The 20758-nt window shown below is 61.1% G+C and overlaps 2 protein-coding genes across 5 annotated transcripts; one reads left to right on the top strand and one right to left on the bottom strand.

Moving 5' to 3' along the window:
• Positions 1-51: 51 nt before the first annotated feature.
• OBSL1 (obscurin like cytoskeletal adaptor 1) lies at positions 52-16782 on the bottom strand. Of its 4 annotated transcripts, none has more exons than XM_086898795.1 (26): positions 16564-16782; positions 14038-15135; positions 13031-13300; positions 12563-12823; positions 11917-12222; positions 11553-11831; positions 11186-11461; positions 10786-11058; positions 8084-8356; positions 7090-7365; positions 6525-6800; positions 6097-6372; positions 5732-6007; positions 5185-5466; positions 4197-4472; positions 3789-4064; positions 3437-3703; positions 3016-3285; positions 2667-2933; positions 2138-2404; positions 1652-1764; positions 1353-1506; positions 1091-1252; positions 832-936; positions 437-703; positions 52-214 (listed from the first exon to the last, which is right to left on the bottom strand). In XM_086898795.1, exons 2-26 carry the CDS (start codon positions 15074-15076, stop codon positions 207-209), a joined length of 6795 nt encoding a protein of 2264 aa, XP_086754921.1. In that variant the 5' UTR covers positions 15077-15135; positions 16564-16782; the 3' UTR covers positions 52-206. The 4 variants fall into 4 exon arrangements, with proteins under 4 accessions (XP_086754921.1, XP_086754923.1, XP_086754920.1 ...); XM_086898797.1 differs by having other exon boundaries at positions 7090-7362; XM_086898794.1 differs by having other exon boundaries at positions 16354-16567.
• On the top strand, positions 16568-20243 carry INHA (inhibin subunit alpha). The gene is made up of 2 exons (XM_023931133.2): positions 16568-18057; positions 18962-20243. Exons 1-2 carry the CDS (start codon positions 17691-17693, stop codon positions 19693-19695), a joined length of 1101 nt encoding a protein of 366 aa, XP_023786901.2. The 5' UTR covers positions 16568-17690; the 3' UTR covers positions 19696-20243.
• Positions 20244-20758: the final 515 nt, after the last annotated feature.

The following is a 20758-nucleotide window of genomic DNA, read 5'->3' as shown; positions in this document are numbered from 1 at the left end:
CTATCTTCTATCTTAATGGGACCCCGGCTCACTGGTGTGAAAGAAGCCACGTCAGAAAAAAAGGCTGTTTAATGCAGAGCCCTGAGGCTGGAGCAGGCTGGGGATGGTGTCCGTGGGTCTGTCCATGCCAGGGGGAGCATGACCCTATCTTTTAGCAGTGGCATCCATCAGTCTGCGTGCAGGCCCTGAGAACCACATCCTGGCTTCTAGCTCCCTGTGGGAACAGTGGGAGTCAGAGTCAGCGGGGGCATTGCCAGGTGGGGCACCCAAAAGGTGTATCCCAGACAGGGAGGAACAGACCCCTGGCACTGTATCCAACCTGCTCCCTCCAGCCCAGCACTCAAGATTTTTGCAAGCGGCGGGGGATGGGGACACGGGTTCCAAGGCACAGCAGCACAGGCAGCCACCAGTGGTGCCCCTTTAGGTGCCCACTCACCCTCCACAAGGAGCCGGGCAGTGGAGCGGTCATCGAAGGCGTCACAGGTGTATGAGTCCTCGTCCTCGGGGCCCACGCGGTGAATGATGAGTGTGCGGTAGCAGTCCAGATTGCAGATCTCATACTTGTCACCAGCAAAGATCTCGGTGTCCCCACGGAGCCAGCGCACCCGGCCCCGGGCGTGGGACACGGTACACTCCAGTGTCGCCTTGTGCCTCGCCAGCACTGTCTTGTCCCGCAGTGGCTTCACGATCCGGATTGGCAGTGCTGGTAGGTGAGGGCAATGCATCAGCATCGTGGGGTGAGTGGGCTTCCATGGGGACATCACAAGCTGACCTGGTACACCCCAGACCTGGTGTTAGAGCCCAGCCAGACCTCACAGCCCACGCTGATACCTTCCACCTGCAGACTGGCCTCCGAGATGACTGTCCTGGCTGTGAAGCGGATGAGTCCCTTGTCCTCAGGGCGCACACCACAGAACAGCAGGAAATGCCGGGTCCCTGGGGAGGGAGAGGCTGGCTCAAGGTGACAGCAATGTGTACCCATAGTAAGCAAGACAGGGAGGGACCCCCCCCTTTGTCTTCACAAATGCCCCTTACTTGAATTTGCCCTTTCCCAGCACCAAACCAGGTGTGGAACCACCTGCACCCTCACCTTCTTGCCGTATCTTCACTGTGCTGGAGACCTTGATTTTCTCCCCGTCCCGAAACCACTCGCCCTTCACGTCCCCATGTGACACTTCGCAGGTGAAGACTGCATTGTCACCCTCCCGCACCTTGACGTCCTGCAGCTCCTGCACAACGTGGACCTGGCGCTCTGTGGGCAATGGACAGGGTGCCAGGGCAGCCACGGATGAGGGGAGCAGGCAGCGTAGGGTTTAGGGGTGTGCACACTGCTGGGAGCTGGGAGACCATACCTTGGACGTGCAGCGTGGCGGAGGCCTGGCAGTCACCCGCATCGCAGGTGTAGCTGCCAGTGTCGCTCAGCTCGCAGCGGTTCAGCTGCAGGATGCGGCGCCGTCCCGCCGAGTAGATGCGGCAGTTGGGCCCTGGCCGCAGCTCCTGTCCATCCTGCATGGCAGCAACGGGCAGCACCCCACTGCTTTGGCCCCTCTGCTCTGTCTGCAGCCCTGGCAGGGAGGGCAGCAGCCAGGGGACAAAGCATGGAGGAGGACACGGCCAGGTGCTGCTGGAGGGGATAAGGGTGAGCCCTCACCTTGAACCATTTCACCTCTGCATTAGGGCGAGACAGCTCACACTCGAAGCTGGCAACCCCTGTCTCTGGCACCCCCAGGTCTCGTGGGACTCTCACCATAGTGACTGGAGGCTCTGAGGAGGCAGTACACAGGACATGAAGGCTTGGTAGGGAAAAGGCATGGATTTGGGGCTGCAAGGAAGAGTAGTTGTGGCTGGGGCATTTCAGCATGGGGTGAGAGTGGCACTACCCATGGGTAAGCACTCATCAGTGGTGTTCCAGCTGGCTCTGGACCCAGACCCTGGATGGGTGTCCCCCACTGCTCAGCTTACATCTCCTCCCTGAGGACAGGGAGACACTTGCCAGCACACTGTCACCACTGTCCAGGACAGGGGACACATGTGCCCAGGGTGGCCCAGCTCAGCCTTGGTATCTCCCAGTACAGATCAGCTGAAGATCAGGCAGTGCCAGTGCCACACACCCGCCAGCCTGCCCCAGGGACCATACCCCGCACACGCAGGTGGGCGCTGCAACGCAGAGTGTCAGCAGTGAAGGTGACAGTCCCTGAGTCTTCCAGTGCAAGCCTCTCCAGTGTCAGGCTATGCCCGCAGCCCGTGGCACTGATCCGGCACGTACTGCTGGGCTTCACGCGGATACCGTCCCGTGTCCAGACCCCAGTCACGCCAGGGTGAGACAGCTCCAGGTGAAATGTGGCTGTCTCCTTCTCAAAGGTCTCCACATCTGCCAGTGGTGTCCGGATTGACACCTTCCGGGCTGTGAGGGACCCATGTTTGTGAGTAGGTGTCTGCTCCACCGCAGAGCCCCTGGCTTCCCAGTCTGTGCTTGCTGGAGTGATCGTCTAAATCCAGCTGTTTGTACCGGACTCCCACCCCTGCCCACGCACTCACCTCTCTGACCACCCCTTCCAGCCAAGTACCAGCTCTGCCCACATGCTCCCATTCCAGCAGTTGGGTGCCCTCCCTGTCCCCATCCCATCCCCGTTGCCTTCCATCCCCATCCCCGGCCTGGTACTCACGCTCCACGTGGAGCTTGGCCTGTGTGCGGTCGTGCAGGCTCTCGCAGCGGTAGGTGCCGCGGTCAGCAGGGCCGAGGCAGCAGATGGTGAGGGTGCGCCGGCACCCCGACTCCTGCAGCAGGTATTTGCTTCCCGGCTGAAGGAGGATGCCCTGCTTCAGCCACTGCACCTCGGCAGCCTCATGGCTCACCTCCACCTCCAGGCACACGTCCCCCTGCTCCTCTGCCACCACATCCTGCAGCTTCCGCACAAACAGCACCTGTGCCTCTGCATGGCCCACGTGCTGGATCAGCAGCTGACCCCAGGGCTGTGTCTTGGGCTGAACCCCAGCTTTCTCCTTCCCCCTCACCTTGTACGCTCAGCCGAGCCGTGCTCACCAGCCCCTCGGCATTGGCTGTCACAGTGCCTGCATCACCTGTCTGGCACTGCCGGAGGGTGAGGCCGTGGCACAGCCCGCTCCTGGTCACCAGCAGACGCTCACTGGGGACCACGGGCTGGCCATTCAGCTGCCATGTCACAGCCACATCTTCGGGGGACACCAGGCACTTGAAAGTGGCATCCTCCCCTTCCAGCACTGTCAGGCTCTGCAGCTCCATGATGATCTCCACCACCCTGGGGACTACAACCGGTTTGTCAGGGCACAGCATAAGGAACCCCCTGTCATGTAGGGACGCAGAGCATTCCTGCAATACTGGCATCGCTGTGCCAGCATCCCCACCACCCCTCTGGAATAGGAGTCCCCCGAGGCGGTGGGGAAGCCTTGGGCTCACCCTGCACCGTCAGCGTCGCCAGGGTCTGGTCGTCGTTGGACTCGCAGCAGTACTCGCCGGCATCCGCGGGCTCCACGCGGCTCAGCACCAGCGACCGCTCCCGTCCCTCTGCCGTCATCTGCCGGCGGGGCCCGGGCGCCAGCACCCGCCCGTCCTTCCGCCACACCACGTCGCCCCGCGCCTTGCAGAGCTCGCACCACAGCACCACCCGCTCGCCCTGCCGGGCTCGCACGTCCGACAGCCCGCGCAGGAACTTCACCCGCAGCTCTGCGCAGTCAAACCACCCCATATCGGCACCCGCTGCCACCGCAGGGGGATCCCCGGGCACCCCCGCTGCCCCCCTGGCACCCACCTCGGACATTCACGTCGAACTGCATCCGGTCGTGGGGTGAGAGGCAGGTGTAGGTGCCAGCGTCCTCCATGGCCACGTTGTGGATGATGAGGCTGTGCACGCGGCCATCCCGCCGCAGCTCGCAGCGCTCGCCGGCCACCGCCGCCTGCTGCGGGCCCAGCCAGGTGACATCAGATCGCTCTGCGGAGGTGATGGCAGAGAGCACGGCACTGCCGCCCTCCAGCACCAGCAGCTTCTCCTGCTCCTCTCGTTTGTTCACGAACAGCACGGGTGCCTCTGCCGGAGGAGAACCGGGCTCAGCTGTGGCCCTGCCAGTGGCGGGGGAATGGGGGTGCGAAGCATCCCGGCGTGAGGCAGGATGAGACTGCTCCTGCCCGCGGCGTGGGCGAGGGACACCCCCAGGCTCACCTTTCACATGCAGTGTGAAATGCGCCTCATCATCACCGGCGTCGCAGAGGAAGATGCCCCCGTCACCCAGCTCCGCTTGCTTGATGGTGAGGCTGTGCATGGGACCCTCGCTGCACACCAGCAGCCGCCCACCTGAGCACAGCGTCTGTCCGTCCTTCTGCCACTGCACTGCCGCTGTCTCCTGGGACAGCCGAGCCACCAGTGTCACACTGTCCCCCTCCTGCACCTCCAGCGGGCTCTGCGCCTCCTCCTTGTTGACAATGCACACAGGCCGGGCTGAGGGGCGCAGGGACAAGGCAGGGTTCAGGGATGCACCCACAGTGTGGGGCAGTGCAGGGATAGGACTGCTGCAAGTGGAGAGGTGATCCCTCAGTGAGTCACCGTGGGGCAGAAGAGCTGTGGGGCTGGCTAGGGGTCATAGTAGGACCAGACAGTGGCCCCAGAGGGGCAGGCATGCAGGCTGGAGAGGTGGCAGCTCAGGGATTCACTCAGGGAAGGGACAGCAGCAGAGCCCATCACTCCTGCATCACTCCCTGTACAGGCGGCCCAGCTGCCATGTTGAGAGCATTAATTTCATTGTATGTCTCCCTCCCCATCCAGAACTCCTTGCTGGGGAGCCAGGGAACCCGCCTGCAATAGGCCCCCTCCCACCCTGCACAGCCCTCCATCTCCAGCTGATAAGGGTCCAGGCTGAGCTCAGCCTTTGGCAGCCAAAGCAGGAGGAGCGGCGCCTGGGAGCCAGCCAAGGCTAAATTTAAACAGCCCCTGGCTGGGGGAGGCAGCAGGGACATGTCTCGCCACGACCCTGATATGTCTCTTTCTAACCAACAGCTTCTGTAGGGTATGGGACAGTGCTCCCACCCTTCCCTGCCACGCTGCCACCCTGGCCTCTGCATCAGCAGGGTCACAGAGGCTTCCCTTCCCCTTGTCCAGGTTTGTGGCATGATCCCACCATTCTGGAGGTCACTGGGGTTCTGAACCAGCTCACCTGACACCTCCACATTTGTCACCATGCGGTCGCTGGCAGCATCACAGATGTAGCACCCTGTGTCGCTGGGCTGTACCCCATTGACAGTGAGCTGTCGCAGCACCCCACGGGCCTCAACCTGCACCCGTTCACCCGGATGCACCTCCTGGCCATTCCGGAGCCAGCGCACAATGGCGTCGGGCCGGGAGAGCTCACAAGCCAGCACCAGGTCTTCCCCGGCCACCAGGCAGCGATGTACCGCGGTGCCCGTGTTGCCCACGATGGTCACGGGTGGCTCTGGGACTGGAGAGATGGGCTGTCACCACAAAAGCAGCCTGTGCTGGATATCTCAGTGGCCAAACCCTGTCCGGACTCTTCTGGCTGCAGCTGTGGCCAGCACAGGGATTTCCCCAGGGCCAATACATGTGCAGCCCACTCCCCAAGTGCCCCGCCACCAGCCTCCCTGTGCTCACTGCCACCCAGCCCAGCCTCACACCACCCTGGCAGCAGCCACAGACCCACCTCAGTCCTCTCCCCCTGGCCATCCCCACCAGGACCTCCTGCTCACCTTCTACAGTAATGAAGAAAATGATACTGTCATCACCGGTGTCACAGAGATACTCCCCAGCATCCTTGCCCGTGGTGCCCAGGATCACGAGGGACCGGCGCAGCCCGTCCTCCTCCAGCCGCACACGCCCCGTGTCCTGCAGCTTCTCCCCGTCCTTGTACCACTTCACCTCCCCATGGGTGTGTGAGAGGTGCACCTCCAGCACCAGGTCCTCCATGGCCTGGCAACGCCGGTGGGTCAGCAGGACGTCTTTCTCCAGGATCCTGACCAGCGGATCTGCAGCATCCAGCACCAACAGAGCTGAGGTCTCTGGGGTTTGTGCACCCAGCACTCCACACCAGGCTCTTCCCTAGCTTCATGCTCACCCAACACTTGGATGGTGAAAGTCACTGTGTCATTGGTAGTGTCACAGGTGTATTTTCCAGAGTGTTCAGCTTGGGCAGTGGGGATCAGCAGCCGGCGATAGGCACCCTCCTCCTCCAGGACCAAGCTGCCCCCAGCCTCGAGCCTGACACCCTCCTTTGCCCAGCACACAGGTGCATCTGCACGGGACAGCTCACAGCACAGTGTCACCGTCTCCCCCGGGGACACCGTCATGACAGGGACAGGTCTGCAGGGCTGCAGGATCCTCACCGGAGGCTCTGCGGGTATGGCATGTCTGTGATACAAAGCAGCACAGGGACAACACAGCCCTGGCACTCCTCTGCTGCTAGCCCCAGGTGAGCACCTGTGCTGGGTGGCCCAGTGGATGGACATCCACTGGTGGCCAGAACACATCAGCACCTCCACTGACCTGACACCTTGACGTCAAAGGAGACGGCCTCATCCTTGGTCTCGCAGATGTACTCGCCTGCATCCTCTGCGCTGCTCTTGGGGATGAAGAGACAGTGCCAGGCCCCCTCCACCAGCAGGAGCAGGTTATCAGTCTCATCCACCTCCAACCCATCCTTGAACCAGTGCACCGGAGCATCTGGCACAGAGAGCTCGCACCGCAGTTCCACACACCCTGGTGCCTGAACCAGCAGCTCCAGTGAGCGCTGTGGAGGCTGCAGGATCCTCACTGGTGGCTCTGTGGGATGTGAAGAAAAGGTGTGAGACCTGCTCACTGCCCTGCTCCTGGCTCTGCGGTGTCTATTTACTGTTGTCTGTGTCCCTGTCCCCATGGGGCTGTACGGAAGCTACATCCTCTCACCCCAGTGCAGAGGTCGGAGCTACTCAGGGGCAGGGGCAGCAGGTGCAGAGATGCAACTGCACACCCTCCTCCACAATGCTGAGGGCAGGGAGCAGGGCTGGGGACCCCAGAGCACAGAGCTGGTGCAGTGCTGCCCTTTCCAGGATGTCCCTGCTGTGCCACCAACCTGCCACCAAGATGGAGTAGGAGACAGATGCATCTCTGGCATTGCAGATGAACTCCCCTGTGTCCTGTATCCGGGCACAGGGCAGCACCAGCCGGTACTGCAGCCCTTCCTGCTCCAGCACCAGGTTCTCGTCCACCTCCACTTCTTCACCATCCTTGTACCAGCGCACTGGGGACACTGGGTGGGACAGCTGGCACCACAGCTCCACACGCTGTCCAACCACGTAGGAATGCAGGGCCTCCTTGTTGGAACTGACAATCCTCACTGGCACCTCTGCTGGGGACATGGCAGGGCACAGGCGTGGTGCTGGGTGAGTCCCATGTGAGGACAGGAATCCCCTGGGCATCTCACTGCTCATGGTCACCCTGAAGCTGGCAGCATCATCCCCGGCATGGCATGTGAACACCCTGAGTTAGACAGTGCGGCTGCAGCAATGCACAGCCTCTGTGAGCATTCCTCTGAGCAGGTGGCCAGGACCATGGCCTTGCTGTCCTTCAGCCAGTGGACGGGGGTATCTGGAGGGGACACCTGGCACTCCAACACCAAGGGCAGCTCTTCTAGCACCTCCCAGAGCTGCTGTGCCTCTGGCACTGGGGTGAGGCAGACTTTCAGGGCTGAGAGGACCAAGACCTTGTGTCACTTGGCCTCCCATGCTACCTGCCCTGCGGGCAATGGCCATGGAGATCCCAGCCCTGTGGTGTTTGTTGGTAGCTACAAGCTGAGGCAACAGCAGGTCTGGGGTGTGAGGTGGCATCACCCAGAGGCAGGCAGCTGGTTGTGCTCTGGGGTGTAGGGGGGCAGTGTGACACAGGGCTCTGGCAAGAGACAGAACCAGCTTGTATGCTCCTGCCCATACCCCCCCTCCCAGCCCAGGGGAATGGGCAAGGAACTGCTCACAAGGAGGTGAGAGGCAGCTGAGGTGCTGAAACCACAGTGTGAGCAAGGAGCTGGGGCAGAGGGAGAAGGGGGAGAGGGATGTGTCTGTTGCACCCACCTGCCACAGTGACTGTGTAGAAGACAGAGTCCCCACCAGCGTCGCAGACAAATTCCCCCGTGTCCTGTGGCTGAGCGCAGGGCAGCACCAGCCGGCACTGCAGCCCCTCCTGCTCCAGCACCAGGCTCTCACCTGCCTCCACCTCCTCCCCATCTTTGTACCAGTGCACCGGGGCTGCCAGGCGGGACAGCTGGCACCAGAGCTCCACACGCTGTCCAGCCACGTAGGTGTGGGAGGCCCCCTCGTTGGAGCTGACAATCCTCACCGGCTCCTCTGTCATGGAGAGACATAGGGCTCAGCCAGGACATAAAGACCAGAGTGACGGTGGCAGTCACAGCCCTGTTTGGAGTGATGGCTTCACCTCTTGTTAGTTTTAAGGCTGGAAGGCATCACATCATCCACATGCCACATGGCAAAAGCTTCTGGACCATCGTGCCTGGGTCTCCTTCTTCTCCCCACATGTTACAATCAGGAGGAGCACTAGGCTATACACTGCTGCCGTGCCCTTGCCCCCATGGTACCTGCCCTGCTTTGCCCTATGGTGGAGCTGAAGGTTGTGGAGGGAGGATGCATATTGGCAAGCCCAGTACTGATAACCACTGTCTGTGGTGCCAGCACCAGCCCTTGCAGCTGCTCTTCCAGGGGATGCCCTCCCCTCTGCCTATCTCTCCATTTCAGAGGCCACCAGATGCCAGCCAGGGTGCTTCTGTCATGGCTCAGCCTTGGCATTTGCTTATACTATGGCACAGGCATGTGGTTTGCTTGCAGCCAACAGCCCCATCCCTCCAGCTCACCAGGACCCAATTCCAGATTGCAGTCATCCCTAAAATCACCATTATTTGCTACATAAAACCTGTGCCATTGCTAACATCGCCCCTCTAAATTGAATCAGAGCTCTAAAGACAGAGGGTCTCCCAGTACAAATTTTAGGTGACCAGTCCTCCTCTCTCCTAGGAGAAGTTCAGGATGCCACCCACAGCCAACACTGCCTGCCGGGCCATGCACATTGCAGCCAGCTGTAGCTGGCCTGGACTCTGCCCTGGGCACTCATCAGGCCCCTGGCTCCTTGCGGGCACAAGCCACAGCCAGCTCTGGGGCACAGTGGTGGAGAACAGCAACCTGCCCCTCTGACAGCCTGCAGCCACTCCATGCTGTGCAGCCGGGTGGAAGCTTCCCAGACAGCTCCCAGCTGTGATGCCCGGGCCCAGCAGCACACCGCAGTGTGCGGGAACGGTGCGGCGCCAGTTTGCAGCGATTAACCTGCTGCACGCTGAGCCTGCATCCGCCCAGCTCCCTGATCAAACGACTGGCCGCTGCCTCTCTCCCTGGACCTGCTAAAAGCAATCACATTGCTGAAGTGCAGCTAGAGATGTTGAGCAGCACCAAAGTGAGGGGATAATGTGCCAGCCCTCAGTGGGCAGCACTGCTCTGGCCTCAGCCTCTCGCTAGTTCTGAGGGAGCTCCAGTGCTCAACAGCTGACGGAAATCCCAGAGGTGCGTGGGGATGGCCGAACTTGAGGCAGGCAGGCTCCCTGCCACAACAGCCCTATGGGGGATAGCTGAGATGCCTTAGGGAAACCCAAGCGTGCCACAGCAGTGCTTGACTGCAGCGGCCAGCCTGGCACTTGTGCCAGAGATGTGTCAGCCTGAGCCTCTAGGCACCCACCCCCAGCCCTGCTGGTGACATTGATGTCCAAATCCAGATTGAACCAAGACAGCCTCCCTAAGACCCTTCTGTCAAAGTGCTGCAAAGCTGCTCAGCCAAAAGGCTGAGCTTCAGCAGATGGTGCTCCCTCTCCCACCCTAGGGAAGCAGAGCTCTCCATGCCCCACACTCCCACACAACACACTGCCTCTGCCCAATGCCCATGCTGCTTGTCCTTCCCACTGGCAATTTTTTATCTCACTGAAACCCTTCCCTTCCTCATCCTCCCAGCAGTCACCACTCCACTGACTCTTCAGCATCTCTTATCACTCATCCTATCTTCACTCCTACATCTTTGGCCATTAACTTTGGCCCTTTGCCATGTTTTAACACCACAGTGAGGCATTACCACTGAGTTCACACCACATTTCAACTGGGCTTTAGCTCTGCCCCTGGTTGCCTCCCTGTGGTTGTGGGATGTGGATTTTGGGGCCAACAAGGGGAAGCCTTTCACTTGCTTTCAGTTTTCATTATCCTCTGCCAGCCAGCAACACCAGCAGTCGCCCCACAGCTGGGGCAGCCACCACAGGATGCTGAGCACTGCTCCCACCCAAACACCCCAGAAAACACCACCCAGCCATCGGTCTCCAGGCAACTGCTAATTTTCAGGTCAGCAATCAATGCTGTCCATCAGAGCAATGACCACCCTATGCAGGTGTCGGGCCCATTATTTTTAGGACCTTGGAGGAGGGCTTGGTTACTAGCCATGGCAGAGGTCTGGCAAACACCCTGCCATGCAGGTGCTGGGTGCTCTCATGTGCTCTAGTGTTTTGGGCAGGCAGAGTGAGCTGTTCCCTCTGGCAGCTGGTCTGAGTGCCACAAGGACCCCAACTATACAATCAACCAAACTGCTCCTGAGCACTTGGCAGGAGCATGTCTGACAAGTATCCCATCACAGCAAGTGACAGCAATACTGACAGCAGCACACATGATGTGGCATCCTGCACAAGCAAAGAAAACCCCATGAGACTGTACCAGCCCTCCTGCATCACACTCACCCACCACAGTGATGGTGTAGAAGGCAGAGTCCCCACCAGCATCACAGACGAACTCCCCTGTGTCCTGTGTCTGAGCGCAGGGCAGCACCAGCTTGCACAGTGGCCCCTCCTGCTCGAGCACCAGGCTCTCGCCCACCTCCACCTCCTCTCCATCCTTGTACCAGCGCACTGGGGCTGCTGGGCGGGACATCTGGCACCACAATTCCACACGCTGCCTGGCCACGTAGGTGTGGGGGGCTTCCTCGTTGGAGCTGATAATCCTCACCGGCACCTCTGCCAGGGATAATGCGGGCCTCAGCATGACTGGCTGCAGCTTTCAGCTGCATATGGGGGCAAGAAACAGAGCAGGAGCACTATCAGGATGTAGGGGTCAGGCTCCCACATGCAGTCAGCAGCTCACCGGTCACAGTCACCACAAAGTCCATGGCATCATCCCCAGCGTCACAGGTGTACACACCGGTGTCTGAGGGACACGCTGAGCGGAGGAGCAGCCTCTGCACGCAGCCCTCTGTCTGCACGGCGATAACGTCATCCAGGGGCACGGCCTTGCCATCCTTCAGCCAGCAGACAGGGGCATCTGGGGCGGACACCTGGCATTCCAGCAGCACAGGCAACCCTGCTGGCACTTTCCGGAGTCGTTCGGCCTCAGACACTGGGGCAATGTGGACCTGTGGGGCTGAGAGACATTGAGGAGGCGTGAGAAGCATCCTCCAGCTTGACAGCCCCTGCTGCTGTGGTCCTGGTGGGACCCTGAGCACCCCGATCACCTTGCACATGCAGGATAGCTGAGTCCCTCACACCACCGGACACGAAGGTGACCTGGGCCCCAGTGTCAGCCAGTCGTGCTCCCCGGATCAGCAACGAGTGCTCCATCCCACGGCGCTGTACACTGCACCGGCCACCTGCATCCTCCTCCTCTCCCAGCCTGGTGCCATTGAGGAACCAGGATCCGTGTACCGCGGCTGACAGCTCCAGGGAGAACTGTGCATCCTCACCGTCCCTCACCCACGTGTCCTGCAGACCCCTCTCCAGACGAGCTGCTGGGGCTGGAGCACAGAGGGACTGAGCCCCAGTGTCACTGACTACCAGCACACTGTGGCACAACATGCCAGCTTTTGCCTGTCTCCTCACCAAGATGCACAGCTCCGGGGAACTCCACAGGGCTGCTCGTGCCGTGCTTGTTGGCGGCAGAGATGCGGAAGCAATAGTCGGCCTCACGAGGCACGCTGTCGCCCAGCACCCGCACGCAGCTGGGCAGGTCGGTGGCAAGGCACTGCACCCACTCCTCTCCCGCTGCCTCCCGACGCTCCAGCAGGTAGTGGCTGGCGGGGCGGAGGTGGGAGTCAGGCGCAGGACACCAAGTCAGCAGTGCCATGTTGCTCTCCACCACGCTCATCTCAGCTGCCACCGGTGCACTCGGAGGGTCGTGCTTCACACCTGCAAGTCACAGCCCAGGTTGCCTGCTTGGGGATGGCAGCGAGGCTCTAGATGGGGTGGCAGAAGGGCTGAGTGGAGATACATAGCCTGTTTCTTTGGGGATCCTCTCTCTGAGGGAGAGGATGGTCTTGCTCCCATGTAGCATGCTGCCAGCTACAGGGGTTTCTGAGTGCCTATGAGGCTGGGATCCTGGAGCCCTGCTCAAACACCCCTTCCCAGAAAACACATTGCAGCATCACAGCCCCAGCATATTGGGTACCTATTCCATCTCCCCTTCTGTATCACCCCCTATGAACAGGCAGGAGAGAGGACACAGGACCCCTTCAAGCCTGGAACTTACACTTGACCCGGAGCTGGGAGGATGTCTGCGACTCCCCAACAGTGAAGGAGATGATGCCTGCATCCTGGCGAGTGACATGCACCAGCACCAGGAGGTGTGTCCTGCTGAAGCTCTTAAGCACAGTACGGGGTGACTCGCACAGCTGTAGCCCATCCCGGCTCCAGAAGCTGCCCTCTACCACATCCCGTGTCTCCACACAGAAAACTGCATTCTCCCCCTCCATCACATCCAGCTTCCGTGGCAGACGCTTCACAATCACCCCTATGGGAAGAGATATATGAGGGCCAGGGAGGGATGCTGGGAAACAAGATGGGCTCTTTAAGGTGGGAGAGGTGAAGGAGGAGGTTGAGAAGGGGCAGCAGCAGGCACCAGGCAAATGGAGGGAAGGCAAACATAGGGGGCAGTGGGGACCCTGGCAAGGAGGAGAATAAAAAGGCAAAGCTGTGGTACCAGAGACCTGACCCCCACCTCGCACAGAGACCTCGGCGATGCTGCGCCCTTTGTCCTTCATTTGGCAGAGGTAGATGCCATCGTCATCGGTGCGGGCATCACGGATGGTCAGGCGCCGCACCACCCCTCGCTCCTCCATCACATACTTGTGACTGGGCTGCAGCTCCCTGTCCTCCAGGTACCAGGAGGTGGGGATGGTCTCCAGGGGCACCTGGCACTCCAGCACTGCATCCTCCCGCTCTGCTACCTCCACGTCTGCCAGCTGCACCTGGAACCGCAGCCGGTGCTCTGCCACAGGGAGAGACAGGAGCTTAGGGAGTGTGGGGTACAGCACCCACCATTAGCCCTTCTCTCAAGGTGCTCCCAGCTCACAAACCCTTGGCCTTCTCCATTGGCTTGATTGAGACAGACACTGCCTTGACCAGCACATTCCCCAGAGCAGCAAGAACCAGGGCACAGCCTCGGGAGACACAGGGATGCCCCCAGTATCTCATCCTGGGGGAATGCAGGAGCATGGAAGGCAGCATGCTGCAGCAGGCATCTCAGTGGAGGGGAGCAGTGGGATGTAGGCAGGGGCTGCACCAGTTACTGGGTAACCCCAGCCACGGGCTGGCCCCAGCTGGCTGGGTGGCTTGGGGGGAATTGGGCTGCTGCCAGTGCAGACTGTTGGAGCCATGCCCTGCAGGGCTGCCTGCCAAAATCACTCAGCACTTTCAGGGGAATTTGTCACCAAGGTACTGTCCCCCTTCGCTGTTTGTGGCTAGACACCCCCAGCCATCCCAAGAAGCCACCCCTCTGTTTGCAAGGGGAGAGAGACATGGAACAGGACACAGCTCCTGGAGGAGCTCAGCATCCCCTGCTTCCAGCCCACAGCTCCGTCCTGAGGAGTCTGGGGTGACCTTGGCTGCACAGGGCAGGAAGGAGCCCAGAGATGATGGGCTCCCACACAGACACCCCTGCCAGACAAAATTCTCTGAGCCACCCAGAGCCCAGCCACCTGTGACACTCCTGGGACATGTTCCTACCTTTCACCTGGAGCTGTACTGCGCTGAGGGTCTGGCCAGCGGTGTTGGAAGCAGTGCACATGTACAACCCCTGGTCCTGGGGTTTGCAGTACAGCACCTTAAGGATGAAGTAGCCCTCCCGGTCCTCATAGATGAGATGCCTGCGACCAGGGGTGAGAGGCTCACCATCTTTCTGCCAGATAATCTCTGGTTTGGGCTTGCCAGTAACGAAACAGCGAAACTTGGCATGCTTCCCTGCGCTCACGGCAAATGCCTTGGCCCCTGGCACCCTGGCTGGCACTACGCCATTGGGCACCCAGGTCTCCGGTCCCACACGCCGTGTCGCTGCGTGCCGCCGCCACCGCTGCTGCTCCACCAGCACCTCGGCACCATCAGCAGGGGAGCCATTGGGGAGCCCATGCAGCGGTGCCTGGGCTTCCACCAGGAGCACGGCAGCAGCCAGGGCCTCCTGGGAGCCACTGCGTGCCCGGCATACATACACTCCCCCATCCTGGGGCCGCGCACTGAACAACTTGAGGAAGTGCCAGTCCTCTGGTTTCTGCCCTACTGCAAAGTGGCTGCTCTCAAAGAGGTCAGAGAGCTTGTGCCCGTCCTTCTCCCACTCCAGCACTGGGCAGGGCTGCCCAGACACCCTGCAGGTGAACATCACGTCCTCCCCGCGGCACACCCGCATGGACGAGGGGGCAATGAGGAAGGCAGGTGCGACACTGCCTGAGCATCCTTCCTCTTCCCCGGGCTCCGCTGGCTCTACACTGAGCGTGGTGGCAGCGTAAGTCTCGCCAACGCTATTCTTGGCCCTGCAGACATAGAGTCCACTGTCCCTGGGGGTGGCACAGGACACCAGCAGGCTGTACAGGTCCCCTTTGGACTCCATATGGAAACGGCCTGAAGGTTCGATGGTATTCTTGTCCTTTTCCCAGAGGATGCTTGGCTGAGGATCACCCATGATCTGGCAGCTCAGGACCACATTGGTGCCACTTTGGACCGTGAAGGCACGTGGATAGGCCAGGAACCTGGGGGCTCCCCCAAACCCCTCCATCACCAGCTCCCCAGGGTCACGGCAGGCAGCTGGCTGGAGCAGCAGTAGGGACCATCAGCCTGGAGGGATGTACAGACAGACTCGAGTTGGGGCCCAAGCTCCATCAGAGACAGACCAGTGTGGAACCCCCAACCAGGAGGAGCCCACACCTGGAGCAAAATCCCCAGCATGGACCCCCTACTTCAGGAGCACCACCCTCATTCGGGACAGCACAGCCCCACTGTTTTTGCCCCTGTGTCACCCAAATCAGCCGTTTCCCAGCCCGAGGCAATAGGAGAGGTGATAAAAGGTGGCTCTTTGCACCCTGGGGGGCTGAGACACTTGCCACCTATCCCAGGGTTGCAGAGGGGACTGCAGTTCCAGAGGCGGGGGACCCCTGTCTAGACAGGGAGCATGGGCAGCTGCTTGCTGGGGGCTGGGGGAGAGCGGAGGCAAAAGGGCCCCAGCCCGCCCCTTCCCCACCCGCCGGGCATTCACATTCCTGCAGTATCGGGTGGTGGCAGAGCCGCATTCCTGCAGCATCTGGGCTGGCTCAGCGGGCAGGTGCTGACACGGGGCTGTCACGGGCCCGAGGCCCCGGCTGGACCCGGACTGGGATTTCCTCCCAGACTTGGGCGGGCAGGGGACCCCTGTGCCCGGCAGCCGCCCCCCAGGGCCGTGCCCTGGGGCAAAGCGGGGTTTCTGGGGGAGGGATCCCCCTTCCAGACAGTAGTCCCACAAGCAGGATCCAGCCCTTGTGCACTCAAAACCGTAGCTGGAAATCATCAGCCCCAGAGGCAAAATGAAAACTGGGGAGATGGGTCCTGCTTTTGGAGGGCACTTTCTCCATCCCCGGCTTTGTGGGTAACCGTGCCCACCATCAGGAGCAGGAGCAGGGCAGGGTGTTCTGTGCCTCCCCCCAGTGAGTGCCCCCAACCTCTGCCCACGCCATGGCTGGGACAGGGGCAGGGTCGTCTCTGACCTGCTCAGGCAGGGGGAGAGGAAATAAAAATACTTGAATGAGCCAGAGGGTGGGAGAGGGCTGGTCCCCAAGGAGAAACAGGGACTGCGGCCAGCTTCTCCTTCCAGAGGCCTGCCCCCAGGACAGTGCACCCTTCAGAGCCATCTCCCCATCCACACACACCCCTAACCCGTGGGCCACCCCACAGCAGCTCCTTTGGACACAAATAGATGGGTCTGACGGCTCGGCCGCACCATTGCACCCTTCAAACACTCCCTTCCCCAGTCAGCCTGCCCCAGGCAGCCCCCCAGCCTAGTCCCCTGGCCCACTCATGTACCTTGCTCCGCCACCTCTCCCCTGTGTTTCTCAGTGCCGGCACCCAGCTCCTGCTGCTTCCCCCAGCTCCCCTCCTGGGTGTCAGTGCGCAAGGACCAAATGTTACAAATGCCTGCAGCTGCTGTCCCCAAAAATACCCTCTGATGACACGCGGGGTTGATAAGAGTGAGCCTGCTCCATTCAGCGCCTCACCGAGGCTGGGCTGGCCTACCTATGTATAGCAGCCCAGCAGGAGCCACCCCAGAGAGTGGGGTGCTGCAGGCCCGGCCGTGCCTCTGCGCTGGCTCAGCCAGCAGCAAGAGACGTGTCCTGCGGAGAGCATGGGCATGGGGTGCCCGGGGCAGGGTGCCCGGTGTGCGGTACACTGAGCTGGACACCAGACTGCAGTGAGACTGGCCGTGTCACACAGGCCACGCTGCATGAGAGGGATGTACTGCACTGGATGCTGCGTGAGATGCCAGGCTGTACTGGATGGGACTGCAGGACACTGGGCTGCCGGAGGCACAGAGGGGATGTACAGGCTGCCCACCATCCACAGGGCAGGCATGGATAATGGATAGGGAACACCTGGCACTGTCCCCTCAGGCAGTGGTGAGAGGAAGGGCACTGGGTCTCCTTACAGCCTATGCTTCTCCTGCAGCTCTCACTCTGTGAGCAGGCCATGGCTAGACAGCCTGAACAGCACCCTAGGATCCTTCCCCCGGACCTGCTGCAGGGTCTCCAGCTGTCTCATCAGTTTTTCTCCCCCTGAAGCGGGGCCAGCCTTCCCCAGTCCCAGGTAGAGCAGGGACCTTATACTATCCTTCCTGCTTCATGTCCCCAGGACCTTGCAATCACCAGACTGTCATGGAGATGCCATAACCATTCTCCCCTCAGCTTGCCCTTTCCAAGGCCCCCATCCTCAAATTTTGGCTGCCCTGGGGACTGCCACCTGCAAAGTGTCTCCTCCATGCCAGAGCCTTACGGGGCTCTGATCCCCACCAGGTCCTTGCCCAGATTTCCCCGCTGTGCACAACTGCTGTCACTTCCCACTAGCTCCCCAGAAGCCCTAGACCTTCAGCTCCTCCACCATGGGGGCACCCAACATCAGCAGCTCACCCGAGGTACACCTTACATCCCCCCCAGCTTAGGTTCCTGGGAGGCCCACAGCCTCCCCAGCCCCACGCACCCTCTGCTCCCGACAGCATCCCCCACACACACCCCCTTGCCCGGGCACCAGCCCCCCCCCAGACCACACTGTCCTTGCAGTCCTCGCATTCCAGACGTCTCAGCGCTTTCACAGCCCAGAGATAATATTCACGGCGAGCAGACGTTTGCGTCAGTGTCAGATAGATCTCAATGCCACCCTGCCCCGGGGGGAGCGCAGTGGGCAGACGGGCTGGGCAGGCAGGCAGAAGCCCACGGCAGAGCCCCCCGAGCCACCACCCTGCTGTGTGCCCCACGGTCATGCTGCTGCTCCTGCACCTGCTGCCTGCCATGCTGCCCAGCGCCGCCCTGGCCAGCTGCACCGCGGCGGGTGCCGACCGGCAGCTCATCCTGGCCAAGGTGAGGGCCCGGGTGCTGGAACATCTGAGTCCCCCCCTTCTCCAGGAGGAGCCACAGATGGAAGCGAGGAGGGTACACCGGAGAGACGTCCTTGAAAACGCCGAAGTGGAGCCAGAGGAGCTGGAGGACACCTCCCAGGTGATCTTATTCCCTGCCACAGGTGAGGACATCCTGATGAAATGGAGAGGGCAGAAGGGTGAAGCAGGGTGGGGGTTTGGAGCAATGCAGATGCTGAAGGATGGAGAGGCTGATGTGGCGGTCTGTGGGAGAAGGGGAAGGAGGTATGCCAAGCTGGGACATGGGCACGAGTGAGATTTGGTGGAGAGACAGGAGACAGAAAGGTATGGCAGGCAGGGACAGGCAGGACAGCTCAGGACAGACAGCAGGGGGACAGGCAGCACAAGAGGGTGCTGAGAGGCTGAGAAACAGCTGGCCAGGCAGGATGTGGAGACATGGGGAGGGCTGAGGAGCAGGGTGGAATAGGATGGGATGCTAGGGAATGGGGCAGGATACTGAAAAGTGGGTTGGGATACTAAGGGACAGGGCAGGATGCTGAAGGATGGGGCAGGATGACCAGCTATAAAGCACAACAGCAGGAGATGGGGCACAATGCTAGGGGATGGGATTGGATGTGCATGCTAGGGGAAAGGGGGCAGGACGACCAACTATGAGACAGGACTGGGAGATGGGCCAGGGTGCTGGGGAGATGGTCCAGATGCAGAGGATTGGAGAAGGGGACAGGATGACCAGCTACGGGGCTGAATGCTGGGGGACAAGGCATGATACGGACTCTGGGGGAAAGATAACCAGCTTTGGGGCAGAATCATGGCAGACAGGGGTGACACTAATGGACCAACCTAGGGCATAGCTGCGATCAGCTGTGGGGCACAGTGCAGAAGCTGCTGCACAGCACTGGACATCAGCTCCCCTGCCGCAGCCTATGCCAGCAGCCAGGTGCCCTGCCAGCACCCCAGGGACCTCTGCAACAACCCACTTGCCATCTGGTACCGGGGATTCTCCCCAGGTTTGGGCATACACCCTGATCACCTTTTCCCCCCCCACAGATGTTCCCTGTGAGCCCACACAGCCAGACAAGCTGCTGGAGGAAGAAGGGATTTTCACCTACCTCTTCCAGCCCTCGGCACACACCCTGAACCGTGTGGTGACTTCTGCCCAGCTCTGGTTTTACACTGGCCCCTCAGCTGCCCCCAACCACTCAACCCCTGATGTGCTGACCCTGTCACCTCAGGGCCGGGTTCCGGTGATGGCCATGGCAGAGCGGACACCGGAGCACTGGACAGTATTTCACTTGGCCCCGGTGCTGCTGCCCCAGCTCTCCCAGCCGCTCTTCGTGCTCCTGGTGCGCTGCCCTGGCTGCCCCTGCCTGGCCGAGGGGGACAAGATGCCCTTCCTGGTGGCCACCACCCGGGCCAAGGGCAGTGAGAGGGCTCGTCGCTCTGCCATGCCCTGGTCCCCAGCCGCCCTGAGCCTGCTGCAGCGTCCATCCGAGGAGCTAGCTGCCCACACCAACTGTCGCCGGGCTTCCCTCAACATCTCCTTCGAGGAGCTGGGCTGGGACAAGTGGATTGTGCATCCCAGCAGCTTTGTTTTCCACTACTGCCATGGGAGCTGCGCTGCAGGCCACGGGCTGAGCCACCGGCTGGGTGTGCAGCTCTGCTGCGCTGCCCTGCCCGGCACCATGCGCTCCCTGCGCGTCCGCACCACCTCCGACGGCGGCTACTCCTTCAAGTACGAGACGGTGCCCAACATCCTGGCCCAGGACTGCACCTGTGTCTAGGGCATGCTGCAGCCCAGCCCCGGACCGTGATCCCACCCAGGAGGAGTTGCTTTCCCGGTGGAACCCTGGCCACTGGGACGGGGCAGTTTGGCTGTACCACCCTCCCCTGCACAAGCCAGATTTTTGGGCAGGCCCAGGTACCATCACACTGCTAGACTTGCCCTAAGGCCAGTCCCAGCTCAGAGCAAATCAGAGCATGGTGGGGCAAGGATAGGCACAGCCTATGGCAAAAGCATCACTGCCCTGCCAGCCTGGTGTCGGCAACCAGATTAGCCCTCATTTCCCCCACCTGCTTCCCTCCTGCAATTCTGCACACAAAGACTGGTGTCCTGCTCCTGCTGCAGAGTCCAACAGCTTCCCCTGTGTTCCAGGCAGGGCCAGGCTGCTGCAACAGAATCAGGATGTGCCTGAGTGAGCCCATGCCAGAACCTCACACTGGTGGCAGGGTTGGCAGCACATGTGGCACCACAAGTGAGCCCTCTCCCAGCAGCACAGCTTATTGGAAAGCTTAATGGGATGAGTGAAATAAACCTGTTCCCTTTACTAAAGCAGCCTGGAAATGCCAGCTTCCATCAGAGGCAGCCACGGAGGTGGCAGGCGGTTGTGCAGTGGGAAATGACCTCCCCAGGGGCTTCTACACAGAGAAATGAGGGGATGGGCAAGTACTGTTAGAGGCATCCAGTTCTGATTTGGGGTACCAGAGAGGGGACTGGAGTGTGCTAGCCAAAATGGGCATGGTGTGCCTGGGTTTGATCCTGCCCCAGGCAAGGGAGTGCAGAGCGGAACAACATCCCTTCTGCTCCAGGCAATAGGTTGTGCAGGAACAGGGGCAGCAGAGGGCTGGGGAGACATGGGGATGGTGGGAGGGTGGGGAGGCAGAGGAAAGCCCCTCACCTGGCCCCTTGACAGTGATAGGGCCAAACAGGAATGTGGCCAGTGCAATCCCTCTCCAGCAGGATGATGAAGGCTGCCCTGGCCAGAGCCGCCTCCGCACGGCAGGAACAACTGAGTCACGCTGGGCAGCAGGGAGGTCCCAAGGCACGCACGGCAGCGCCAGCCCAGA

This window comes from Cyanistes caeruleus, chromosome 7, assembly GCF_971803275.1.
Source record: "Cyanistes caeruleus chromosome 7, bCyaCae1.hap1.1, whole genome shotgun sequence".
NCBI lineage: Eukaryota > Metazoa > Chordata > Aves > Passeriformes > Paridae > Cyanistes > Cyanistes caeruleus.
This window is presented reverse-complemented; position numbering and strand designations above follow the sequence as displayed.

Excerpts from the sequence above, each read along its gene's own strand:
- INHA (XM_023931133.2), top strand. The coding sequence starts at position 17,691 with ATGCCACCCTGCCCCGGGGGGAGCGCAGTGGGCAGACGGGCTGGGCAG. Across the intron at positions 18,058-18,961 it reads GATCTTATTCCCTGCCACAG|ATGTTCCCTGTGAGCCCACA; the intron begins GTGAGGACATCC and ends CCCCCCCCACAG.
- OBSL1 (XM_086898795.1), bottom strand. The coding sequence starts at position 15,076 with ATGGAGGGGTTTGGGGGAGCCCCCAGGTTCCTGGCCTATCCACGTGCC. Across the intron at positions 6,801-7,089 it reads CTACTCCATCTTGGTGGCAG|AGCCACCAGTGAGGATCCTG; the intron begins GTTGGTGGCACA and ends CACATCCCACAG. Across the intron at positions 1,253-1,352 it reads CGCCACGCTGCACGTCCAAG|AGCGCCAGGTCCACGTTGTG; the intron begins GTATGGTCTCCC and ends CATTGCCCACAG.